The 12,500-nt window shown below is 45.7% G+C and overlaps 1 protein-coding gene and 1 long non-coding RNA gene across 8 annotated transcripts in view; one reads left to right on the top strand and one right to left on the bottom strand.

The window, feature by feature from the left end:
- The window catches only part of LOC137430201 (transcription factor AP-2-alpha-like), a 101,878-nt gene extending 90,498 nt beyond the window's left edge, over positions 1–11,380 (bottom strand). The window contains exons 1-4 of one of the 6 annotated variants that reach the window (XM_068120880.2): positions 11,216–11,380; positions 10,903–10,990; positions 8,555–9,013; positions 6,782–6,890 (exon numbers count right to left, since the gene is read on the bottom strand). In XM_068120880.2, coding sequence (XP_067976981.1) covers positions 6,782–6,890; positions 8,555–9,013; positions 10,903–10,950 — 616 coding nt within the window. In that variant the 5' untranslated portion in view covers positions 10,951–10,990; positions 11,216–11,380. Of the gene's footprint in view, positions 1–6,781; positions 6,891–8,554; positions 9,014–9,131; positions 9,211–9,419; positions 9,746–10,902 lie in introns of those variants that run through there. The other 5 variants (XM_068120881.2, XM_068120875.2, XM_068120877.2 and 2 more) reach the window with 5 other exon arrangements.
- Positions 9,909–12,500, top strand: part of LOC137430202 (uncharacterized) — a 35,476-nt gene continuing 32,884 nt past the window's right edge. Inside the window, exon 1 of one of the 2 annotated variants that reach the window (XR_010985014.1) lies at positions 9,909–10,029. This is a non-coding gene — a long non-coding RNA (uncharacterized LOC137430202). Of the gene's footprint in view, positions 10,030–11,400; positions 11,610–12,500 lie in introns of those variants that run through there. The other variant, XR_010985013.2, reaches the window with a different exon arrangement.

The raw sequence follows: 12,500 nt of genomic DNA, 5'->3' as shown, positions 1-12,500 counted from the left end.
GAGGCGACTAACAGGGTTGGCGGCAGGAAGGGCATCCGGCCAGAGAACATTGCTTCAAAAAGGGGACCACAGTGCCCAAAAAAGGCCAACCCCGATCTGCGGGGAAAATGGCCTCTAAAGGTTGTTATATATATATATATATATATATATACATATATATATATATATATATATATATATATATATATATATATATATATATGTCACACTCTGAGACGATGATATTGTATTGTGCAAGTATAATATGTCCTAGTGAGACTATCATCAGCTATAAGATGGAAAAGTCAGATGTATGTATGTATGTGCATAAATATATATATTTTATTTATATGTATATATATATATGTGTATATATATATATATATACAGTGGAACCTCGACTTACGAGTGCCCCAACTTACGAGTTTTTCGAGATACGAGCCGTCACTCTGGCAGTTTATTGCTTTGAGATGCGAGCCGAGATCCGAGTTACGAGCTTTCGCCACCCGGTCACGTGGTTATCTTGCCGTGCACGTACAGTATCTCTGTCGTAGTATAGCGCTGCATTTTAGATTTCGCATTTCGGTTATTTTGAGTTTACGCCGCCAGGTGGGCTCCGGTCACGTGGTTATCTTGCCGTGCACGTACAGTATCTCTGTCGTATAGCGCTAATGATATATAACGCCGCCGATAATGATATGATAATTTATGATAATCTATGCAGCACGACGTGGTCCTCACGTCACACAAGGCGCCTTTGCCGGCGCAAAACGGCTCTCTCAGGGTCAAACTCGGTATCGTTTTGAGCGCACGGTTCAGACCTTCAAGAAAAAGTTTATTTTGTAAAAATCGAGCCACGCGTTCAAAAGATATGACCGGTTTTGTTCGCCGGCACGTCGGCGCTCGAATCGAATCGAGTTAAAACGAACACTGCCGTTGTCGGGTCCGTCTGAGACAACCACCGGGCCTAGAACGCTGGGACCGGTCTCGTTGGATAGGCCTGGATCAGATCTCGAAACGCTGGAAGCTGCACCTCTCTGTGATAATCTTGTGGACCATGACAAGAGATCGTGCGACACGTGGTTATCATGCCGTGCAAGTACAGTATCTCTGCCGTCAACTTGTTCAGAGTGCCGGCGATAGCTCGCCTTCTCTTTGTGGAAAACACGGTGAGATCCTTAACATCCAACAACTAATGGGACGCAAACGGGGCGCCCAGTTTAGCGGTACACACTGATGAATCACCCTGCCTGTGATTCACCCATGACAGGTTATAGCTGGGTCGGGATTCAAACCCAGGCTGGACAGTTTAGACTTTAGAGTCAAGTGTGCGTACCTCCAGTCCAGGCCATCCTGCCAACTTGTATGCTGCATACAGGTGAAATATAAAGCGCGAGATATTTTTATATATACTGTATATTTTAAAAAAAATTGGTGTGGTTTTTGGCGGGCTGGAACGGATTAATAGCATTTCAATGCATTTCAATGGGGAAATTTGATTTGAGATACGAGCAATTTGACTTATGAGCTCGGTCACGGAACGGATTAAACTCGTAAGTCAAGGTTCCACTGTATATATATATTATATATATATGTGTATGCATGTATATATATATTGTTTTTTTTTATATACATATATTAATTTTTTTACACATATATATTTGATATATACATATTTATATGTCTTTATATGTATATATATTTTATATATATATATATATATATATATATCTATATATATATATATAGATAATATCATGTATATGTCACACTCTGAGATGATGATATCATTGTATCATGCCAGTATAATATGTCTCTACTGGAGCTTATTATGTAGTTTAATACTCTATAATATGTTTTGTGAAGTATTGTCCCCGCATCAGTGTTTTACGTAGACAGGTTTTGACAGCATCGCCTGACCACCTCTATGGAGTGCTTGTTGTTATGGACACGAGGGTTGGAATCCGAGCATTTTTACCCCATATCTCAATTAATCCTTCACACTGGATCATCCCAAAGCATGGCTCTTCCCAAATATAGGGGTGCTTGGCCTTTTCTCATGGCCCTACCCATCGCCACGTCCACCTGCACTATTTCCTTTAATCAAGATTTATTTACCTGATACCCTGATTCTCCATCTCCCAAACTCTCTCTCCCTCTCTAAGGTCATATTTCCCCCAAATCCCTCTCCTCCTTATAAAGATGTCAGTTCCAACTTTCAACTAACTAAATCTTAATCATACACCTACAGCTCCTTTGCCGATTCATATGGATGCCCTCTCTGTGCAAGTCCCTGCTGGTTCGATGTGTTGCACCCTCCACCATGTTTTGAATCACGGGGCAAATGTAACGAACCAAAGCCTGCGCAATGTATGGGACAAACCCGGCCAAACGGCTTTGAAACATTGAGCGTCTGCGTTTTAATATGTACATTGTTGTCCAACCGTGTGCACTCGGATAACTCGAGCTTCAAGGAGTGTCGGAGGGTGTCCGCTGAGGGTGCTCGTCGAGCAGTCACAATGGCCCGGCCACGGGCGGCTTGTGTTGGACGCTCCGTTACATCTGGCATTAATATCCGAGGAAATTGCACAGGGAGTGCAAAAGCAGGAAACGCCTGTAGGAGCCGCGGTTTGTCCGGAACGGTTTTGGAACCATCGACGTTGTCCCAATGAGAGTGAACAGGAGACTTGGACGTGGGATCTCAGAGAGCACTCTGTCGCCTAGTGTTACCATGGCGCCGAGAACAATCGGATCCAATGTCAGCCCTTGACGTCATAATCGCTGCGTTTTACCGAATGTCATTTGTATATTGCAAGAACGGCCTATGACCCTGTCTCCTGGCTCCCTCAGTGGGTCAAACACGATGATGGTATTGATGCTTCGTGGAGATGCCTCGCAGCACAACACATTCTACTCAATAACAACAAAAAAAATACAGATAATATAAAAGAAATCCAAGTTTTGCTCGAGCATATATACTTTAATTGGGCCAGGAAAGCATTGATACCGTGATCAAAACTTCAAATCTGTATATTTTACATCTGACTGGCACCTCACCAAATCAATAATTTTTATAACACATCTTATCGACTTGAGCTCCTCTTTTTATGAGAATCCGTAAAGTATTCTAACCCTAAATAACGCACCAATTCAGTGTTCTCTCACCTTATACAATTTATACATGCAGTATTCTCTCACCCTATATAATGTATATGTGCAGTATTCTCTCACCCTATATAATGTATATGTGCAGTATTCTCACCCTATATAATGTATATGTGCAGTATTCTCACCCTATATAATGTATATGTGCAGTATTCTCACCCTATATAATGTATATGTGCAGTATTCTCACCCTATATAATGTATATGTACAGTATTCTCACCCTATATAATGTATATGTACAGTATTCTCTCACCCTATATAATGTATATGTACAGTATTCTCTCACCCTATATAATGTATATGTACAGTATTCTCTCACCCTATATAATGTATATGTACAGTATTCTCTCACCCTATATAATGTATATGTGCAGTATTCTCTCACCCTATATAATGTATATGTGCAGTATTCTCTCACCCTATATAATGTATATGTGCAGTATTCTCACCCTATATAATGTATATGTGCAGTATTCTCACCCTATATAATGTATATGTACAGTATTCTCTCACCCTATATAATGTATATGTACAGTATTCTCACCCTATATAATGTATATGTACAGTATTCTCTCACCCTATATAATGTATATGTACAGTATTCTCTCACCCTATATAATGTATATGTACAGTATTCTCTCACCCTATATAATGTATATGTGCAGTATTCTCACCCTATATAATGTATATGTGCAGTATTCTCACCCTATATAATGTATATGTACAGTATTCTCTCACCCTATATAATGTATATGTACAGTATTCTCTCACCCTATATAATGTATATGTACAGTATTCTCACCCTATATAATGTATATGTGCAGCATTTCTGACCCTGTATAATGTATATGTGCAATATTCTCACCCTATATAATGTATATGTACAGTATTCCCTCACCCTATATAATGTATATGTGCAGTATTCTCTCACCCTATATAATGTATATGTACAGTATTCTCTCACCCTATATAATGTATATGTACAGTATTCTCTCACCCTATATAATGTATATGTACAGTATTCTCTCACCCTATATAATGTATATGTACAGTATTCTCACCCTATATAATGTATATGTGCAGTATTCTCACCCTATATAATGTATATGTGCAGTATTCTCACCCTATATAATGTACATGTGCAGTATTCTCACCCTATATAATGTATATGTGCAGTATTCTCACCCTATATAATGTATATGTACAGTATTCTCTCACCCTATATAATGTATATGTACAGTATTCTCTCACCCTATATAATGTATATGTACAGTATTCTCACCCTATATAATGTATATGTGCAGCATTTTCTCACCCTGTATAATGTATATGTGCAATATTCTCACCCTATATAATGTATATGTACAGTATTCTCTCACCCTATGTAATGTATATGTGCAGTATTCTCTCACCCTATATAATGTATATGTACAGTATTCTCTCACCCTATATAATGTATATGTACAGTATTCTCTCACCCTGTATAATGTGTATGTACAGTATTTTCTCACCCTGTATAATGTGTATGTACAGTATTTTCTCACCCTGTATAATGTATATGTGCAATATTCTCTCACCCTATATAATGCACATGTGCAGTATTCTCTCACCCTATATAATGCAGATGTTCACTGTGCAGTATTGTCTCCCCCTATATAATGTATATGTACAGTATTCTCTCACCCTATATAATGCACATGTTCACTGTGCAGTATTGTCTCCCCCTATATAATGTATATGTACAGTATTCTCTCACCCGATATAATGTTTATGTGCAGTATTCTCTCACGTTTTATGACATATAAGTATCTCCCGTACCCATGTTGTCCAACCACTGACATGATGGAACCGGGCGGCGTCTCGTGTGGTATTTGAGCACTGAGTGCGGTGTTGAACTCAAACCCAAACCGTGCCACACTTAAGATATTGACCTCTGTATGGTCCTGATCTGCACACTTTTGGGGAAAAATATTTTTACTCCAGTCATTTAAAGAGAATGTTAAATCGGCTATTTGGTGAACATTCCATTCAATGTGGATGGTTCGATGTTCAGGGTGAATGATTTACATCGTTTCTTGATTTATTTTTCATACTTATATAAATATGTACGAACATCACAACACGTTTCTTGTAGCCATCCTTTTGCGCGGTCGTGAAAGCAATTTATGAATTATCAAGCGAAATGCATTGGTAGCTAAACGGTTCATCTGGAGAGACTTATGACGTAATAAAATGGGAGGAATAATGGTGAAATGCGAGCGGATTTAACGGAGGTAATGAGTTTTGGGGATTTTTCTTTATCATCGCCTATCAAGGTGTGGCCGATTTCCCAGCCGGGAGTAATCGATGACGTAAAAAGACGGTCACCTCGCATGGATAAATCAATTCAGGTTCGTTATCGCCGCAACGCAGGATTACAAGTGAAGGCAAAGAAAAGATGCGAAATTGGCTCCGAGTTTGTCCTGGGACTTGAACGATTATCGTGGTTGTGCGCATGCGCATTAAAGGACCCATTCGATGACCCCTGACCTAACCCTAAGCCCATAATATATGGCAGAGGGAGCCTTCGGGCTGCCGGCTAATAGCTATTCCTAATCCCAAAGTAAACACAATAATCTTTTTTGCACGCTTTGTGCGCAATCAGCGCGGGTAAGGGAGTGGGTTTGTAGGGGTTGGGGCCTGGCTCCATACGGTTCAGTGATCGATGGCTGCCGGTATTAATAGCTCAACCGGGCCTAATACTGCTAATTATGGCTAAACGAGCTCTGGAGAGTTCTAACGAACCCAGAACGGTTCGTTCCATGCAGCGGAATTCCCGGTCTTTTAAACATGGGTGCGACCTGGTCCAACTAGTTCGTGCTACTTGTCTGCAAACACTCTCAAAGATCCTTCATTTTCACCTGAACAGGTATGTTCAAGCACGAAACCTTCATCGAACCATTCCTGATGGGAACGGCGTGGAATGAGTGCACTACGAGTTCGGATAAGTGTGGAGAACGGAGTTTGTGGGGAGTTGTTACTTTGGAGATTGATAATCCATGATGCTAAACACGAACATACGTGTCCTACATTCAAGCTGGTCTGATAAACCACGTGACAAATGGAGCCACGTGACAAATTACACGTGACAAGAACCACGTGACAAATTCATATCGACCGATGAAATAACACGGCAATACCATCTTCCTGGATTCATGGACGGAGGAGTATTCCACGTATGGGTCACGTGATCCGGTATGCAATGCAGCGGTGATGGCGTGGGAAATGAGCAAGACAGTATTACCCAGTTTCAAGCTTGAGGGTTCTAACATTATGTGCAACAATGTACAACAAAGCTACTTGGACATTCCCCAGATTTGAAAATAAATTAATCGCTTGGAAACATGAGGAAGCTCGGGAGGTGCTTGCATGGTTATTTCCATTGCTTTTAGTGAGTGCAAAGCCCATTTATCCTCCCTTTGGACAACACACATCTATGTCTACAAAATTTGGACTCGAACCTCACACCTCTGGCACGTCTACAAAATTCCTCGAGTTTTGTTAACATGTCGACAACATAGATTCATGCGAATTGGGCCTTCACGACGTGGGTGTGTGGTACCGACCGACTCCGAGTGGTGCAGAAAGGGAACTTACACAGCGGTGAGAGGAGTGGGTAGCGACCCTTCTTGATCACACTCTGCTCCAGCAGGCTCATGCTCCCCGCATCCTCCACCTGCCACGGCCCACCGAGGCACAGAGACCGCTAAAGCGAACGAGAGTCCGGGAGAGAGAGGAGGGAGTAGTGTTCACGTCGAGAGAGGAATCGAGCAACAAAGATATCAACTTCGAACACACTCATACACATCAATTAATGAGCAAGACCTCCTGGATATAAACATGTATACAGTAGTGAAACACCTTCTGTTATATAACAGGACAGGCCACGGTTGTTAAGGTCGACGGTCTCGCGCGGAACAATCTCGTTACTGATGAAATGTTGATAATGTCAACAATGCCACAGAGATGTGTGTGTCGTGCGATGCTCGACCATCTCTTGCTGCTTAATAAGGGGACGATTGATGGACTATAAGGCGGTCTAATAGTCTCCTCGCTCGGTGACACAATCATCCGGCCCAAATGGACCCCCTGCACACACGAGCGTGTGCAGGTGTAATTTCAACTTCAATGGCGGTGCGTTTATTCGTTGGATGGAAACATTCCCTGCCAGTGCATCGGCAGACCTCTCCCGTCTGCAAGAACTTGTCGGGGGAATAAGATTGATCGCTTTGCTTTACGTTTGTGGGAACCGTGCGACATTAACTCGTATTTATTCTTTTTTTTTGTTTTGTTTTTTCATTCAACTCCTGCGACTTTTCACGACAGGTAACTTTGCGGTAGATAAGGATAAAAACAACCTCTCTGCATATATATCGGATTAAGTTAGATATTTTGAGACGTTAATGAAAAAATATACCCAGTCTGGGCTTGTGGGTCTCATTTGACATTTCTTCCATTTGGTCCTAATATTATTTTTGGCGGTAAAAAAATATCCATTAAATTTTTTCGTTCGGAACAACCGAGCGAAATTCGGAGTTTCCGTTTTGCTTTACTTTCTCCTGTTTCGGTAGCCACAGACTTCCTCCATTTTAACCTTGGATGAAAACTCTCAAGCTTCTCCTAGGTGTATCCAGGTACACACTTGATAGACGTTCAAATGGAGTCCACATAGACATTTTGTCCTAACTGTCGGAGGCATTAAAAAAACAAAACGTTAAACATCGAATTATCTGTTCATTGGTCTTCATGGGTTTTTTTCTTCTTCTTCCTTTCCCTATTAAATGGAATCCCGTTGGACTTCACACGGTGGAATTAAATCCAGCAATTAATGGCGTCATAAAGACCCCCACAAAGCCCCCAGAAGACTTCTTAGTGCACTGACTGCAACGAGGACCGGAGAAGGATGTTTTGCTTGCATCGTGAGCCAGGTAGGAAGTCTATGAGTACCTCGTGGAAGAAAAGCCATCGATACAGGGCACAGGTGGGACCGGCCTGGCAGATACAAGCGCAAAAAAGACCGCAGGGACATTCTGCAAGGGCAGAGGGAGAGAGGCGTTTTGCAGCCCGTTGCACCTGTCATGGCAGCCAATGGTCCTCAATAAAACTGCCCTCTCGAGTAAACGCTGGTAGTAAGCACTGAACAGTGAACCACAGGTGCACACACACGTTGCTTTCTTATGGGAAATGTACTTATTCGAAACGGATCTGTTTTCAACCTGCGCATCTTTCATTCCCTAAACACGGTTTTCATAAGCAGTGGTCCATAGGTGATTGTGTGGGGGTTCACTTGACCTTTTAGAGCTTAACTATAATCTTACATCTTAACTGAGTATTTTGCATCTAGCTTAACGAAACATCTACTACACACACCTGTACGTCGTCCATTCCGGCCTGCGACAGCGAAGATATCTGCAGTGCATCCGCAGCCGTTACCGAGTGCTCAATGGCAGGTAGACCACCTGAGAGGGCGTCGTGCCTTCGGAAAGCCGCGAAGTCACGCCTGGGATCAAGACCAGGTCCGAGGTGCGTGACGGTGCGGTGTTGGCTCTGCTGGAGAGAGTCCTGCGTGGGTCTCTGCGAGGGCCACCCGGCGACGGAGCCCTGCTGCGGTAGCACGTTCAGGTACGGGTCGGCCACATGCGAGTACGGGTCCTGGTGCTGCGGGTGGTACGGGAGAGGCTGGTACGGCGGCGGGAAGTACGGCGGCTGGAACTCGGGGTTCGGCGTGTGCGAGAGTGGCGGCGCGGCCGGGTACGGCGCCTGTCCCAGGGCTCCGAGCTGCGTGAGACGCGCCGCGCTGTGGTTGTTGCCGCTGTCATGGCGATCCTGCTGCAAAAAAAAAAACAGCAACATGAGCGACGCGAGGCGTAAAACACTCGGGCTCCGTCGCTCGCGTCGCCCCCAGGCAGGTGTGTGCCAACGGTGCAGGAGCACGATCATCGCTTACCATTGCTTATTGAGAGGCAATCAATGAACTGGTACATTTGGATCCCTTCCAGGTGTGTTTAAACCCGTGAAGCATTTAACATTGTTGTGGGACACGCAAGAAACTCGTCCGCCGGGTTTACCTTCACGTCACGGGACTCTCGTGGCCACTTTCCGCGGGGGGGGGGGGGGGGGGGGGGATATGGGACCCGGGGCTAAACTTGGGGGAATCGGCCACATGGCCGCGGAAGCGTTTAACCCTCGGCGCAAATTGTCCGTACAGTTACGGCCCGAGCGACAGGTAACTCACCATGGCTTTGTAAGTGTGCACTAACATCTCTGAAAGCGTCCAGCGCCTCCGTCGTTCTGCCGGAAAGTCTGTCGTTCTGATTCACACTCGGGGCTCGTCACGCGCGCAGGTATCCTGCGAGGGCTCGTCACACGCGCAGGTAGCACGGGGGCCCCTGTCGCGGCATGTGGGCCGCGGCTATCGCACGTCGCGGAGGCCGCGCTCCACGGGCCGCTTGGCGCGCACTCGATCGCTCTAGAGCTCGGGCTCGACCGGGCCGCGCACACTTGGAAGCGGCGCGCAGCGGTTCATGACTATTAATATTTCGCCGCCGGGGAAGCACCCTTCCTCCCCCACCCGTCCTGCATTCCCAGCCCCCAACGCAGGTCCTCTCCCCCATAACTCCTCCCCACAACTTCCCACCCCCGAAAAACCCTTCGACCAACCGTAGCGCGTCCTCCGCGGGAACGACGCGCTTTGCCCCGTCGAGAGACGCACAAGGGCGGAGGAGGGAGACCCGCGCAGGCGACTCCGAGAACAAATCCTAAGGCCGCCGATTCCGAGCAGCAGCTTTTTCCGACATGATCCCAGATCAGGGCGTCCCGGCCCTCTCCGGACCTTCGGAATTCCGGTACTCGGTCTCAATACGTAGCTCCGTGGGTACATTAGCGCCTGCTGCTCGGAACTCGACGGTGACTAAATGGGAATGACTGAGCTCGGCCGGAGGAGTAGTCGCGTCGCGACTCCGAATACCTGCTCTGCGTTTTCCCAAATCAAAATCCCGCGCGTCCGTAACAATGGCGCTCGTCTCGCTCGGGGTTCGCAGGTAAACGAAGTGGACGGATGTAGGAAGAACGTTCTCAAGACGCCCGAGGGGCTGCCCTCGAGCACGCACGTGGACAAGGTCACCTGGAGTGGGAACGCGTTAAATGGGGAATGCGTAAAAAGCGCAAAATTCGCAATAAAGCATCAAAATCGGAAGATGCCCGACATTCCGATCAATTATATTAACGGTCGTCGTCTGTTTTTATCTCGACTCGAATCCCTCCCGATGTGTGCCCTCCTAGCAGGTTAATAGGTTAATTCGGTTAACAAGCCCGACATGGATGTGTGTGTGTGTGTGTATATATATATATATGTATATATATATATATATATATATATATATATATATATATATATATATATATATATATATATATATATATATATATAACAGCAAATAAATAAACACACACAATTCACGAGCAGACGGAGCAGCCGCCGTGGAGCCTTTTACAACGCTTTAGCATCAGGAATGTGGCCGCTGGGAACTTTATAAAAGCTCGTGGCGGGAAGGCTCCAGGTATAAACGGCTCCTCGGACTATGCACCTAATGTTTCGTCGCTCAATAAATAAGCAGCACTAGGAGAAACGGCGCAGCCAGTGCCAGAGATAACGGCGCTCGGAAGGAAAATGGCTCCGAGAGGAACCCTAAAGCGGAACGTTTTCCCTGCCGGCCTACCTGGTACGTGTGTTGGTAATTTATACTTTCCGTGAGCTTCCAGAGCATGGCGCCAATTCCCGGTGGCCGACGGTTCCGATGAGTCCTCCTGGAAGGGGGCGGGGAGGGGGGGTAGTAAAGAATGAGTGGGGGGCTTTGTTAAAGCATCATTAACGTTCATTTACACACGTGCCCAGGTGTCAAGCCTCCGACAGGTACAATCACCGACGGGACGATGATCCGAGCTATTGAAACGACGGTGATAATCGATATATGCCTACCTGTATATAGACCCACACCAACAGGGAGCTCTGCGTCCGATTAAAGGTCTTACCTGTCGTCGTGCGGACTGCACCGTGCACGTTGCCCGGAATGATGCCGTCGCAGGCAGTATGGTAGGAGGTAGTGGTGGAGGTAGCGATGGTTGCTTATTTGGTTAATGGCTTCGCTCGCGGAGTGGGGGGAGTGAGGGGTATGGGGGGGGGGGGGGATACGAGGCGCACGCGCGCGAGAGGGGGGGGGCTAATTGGCACCCCCCTCCCCCAATCACACAACGCACCCAACTCGCCCACCCCACACCTGGCGACGTCGACAGTGACCGGCGATCATCCCCGACGACGCGCCATTTCTCTCCCGATCGGCGACGACTCGAGTCCGCAGGATCGACATCAGTGTCCAGAAACCGCAGCGCCGGGAAAGGCGGGAGGGAACGAAGCTTTTCATACGAGGTTCATATATGTAGATATGTAATTATATCATTGTGTATACCTCTCATTGTTTATTTAATAATACAGTGTTGAACGAATGACGCAATCTCATCGTAATAATCACAATAATCCGCGCCGAATTTTAAATAAAAATACCTTCTCGATACTTGGAATACCACCTGTACTCGACGTTGAACATCTTCACCTCGTCATCTTCCATTAATCGTTTCAGAAAAAAACCTTCCGAGTAATTATCGCTCGTCGTTTCCCAATTAAATGGCGCAGAGCCTACGTCACGACAAATTCGACGTCACGATTTAATTCACCGACACCTAATGACGTGACACGTCGGATGGGCGCGCGCTTTGTTGGTTTGTTAAACGTCGTGCTGTAAAGTTGAGGCACGTCGGGTGTAAACGCGCCAAGGGTTCCATTACGTAAACGCACACCTTGCACCTCTTACCTGTCTAACCTGGGTTCGAATGTCGACCCGGCTCTAAACTGCCGTCCTGGTGCGTCACAGATTCATCGACGTGTGTATGTGTCGTCCCTCGGATTGACGTTAAACTCGGAATCCCGTCTACTGACATTCGTTGGGTGACGTTACAGATCCCGGGGTTTATACCTGCCGGGAAATGCAATGGCAACCCACCTAGTGTGTCCCTCGCTGAGAAACAGTTTCCGCAGCACCAACTGACGATGCTATGATGACGATGATGATTTACGTAAACTCGAGAGGAGTCCAGATTGTCTTCGACAAATGTTGTGCACAAAATAATCCAAACTATGACGTCGCCGAACGAAAACGAATGATTTTAATCCGCGCTTTATTCATTCTATTTCCTCCTTCTCCGTCATCATTACCAATCTCGTTATTTCGACGAACCTGGAGATGAATTCCGAGCGTTCCAG

The sequence above is a fragment of the Myxine glutinosa genome, chromosome 6 (genome assembly GCF_964187855.1).
Source record: "Myxine glutinosa chromosome 6, kmMyxGlut1.1, whole genome shotgun sequence".
NCBI classification, from domain to species: Eukaryota; Metazoa; Chordata; class Myxini; order Myxiniformes; family Myxinidae; genus Myxine; species Myxine glutinosa.
This window is presented reverse-complemented; position numbering and strand designations above follow the sequence as displayed.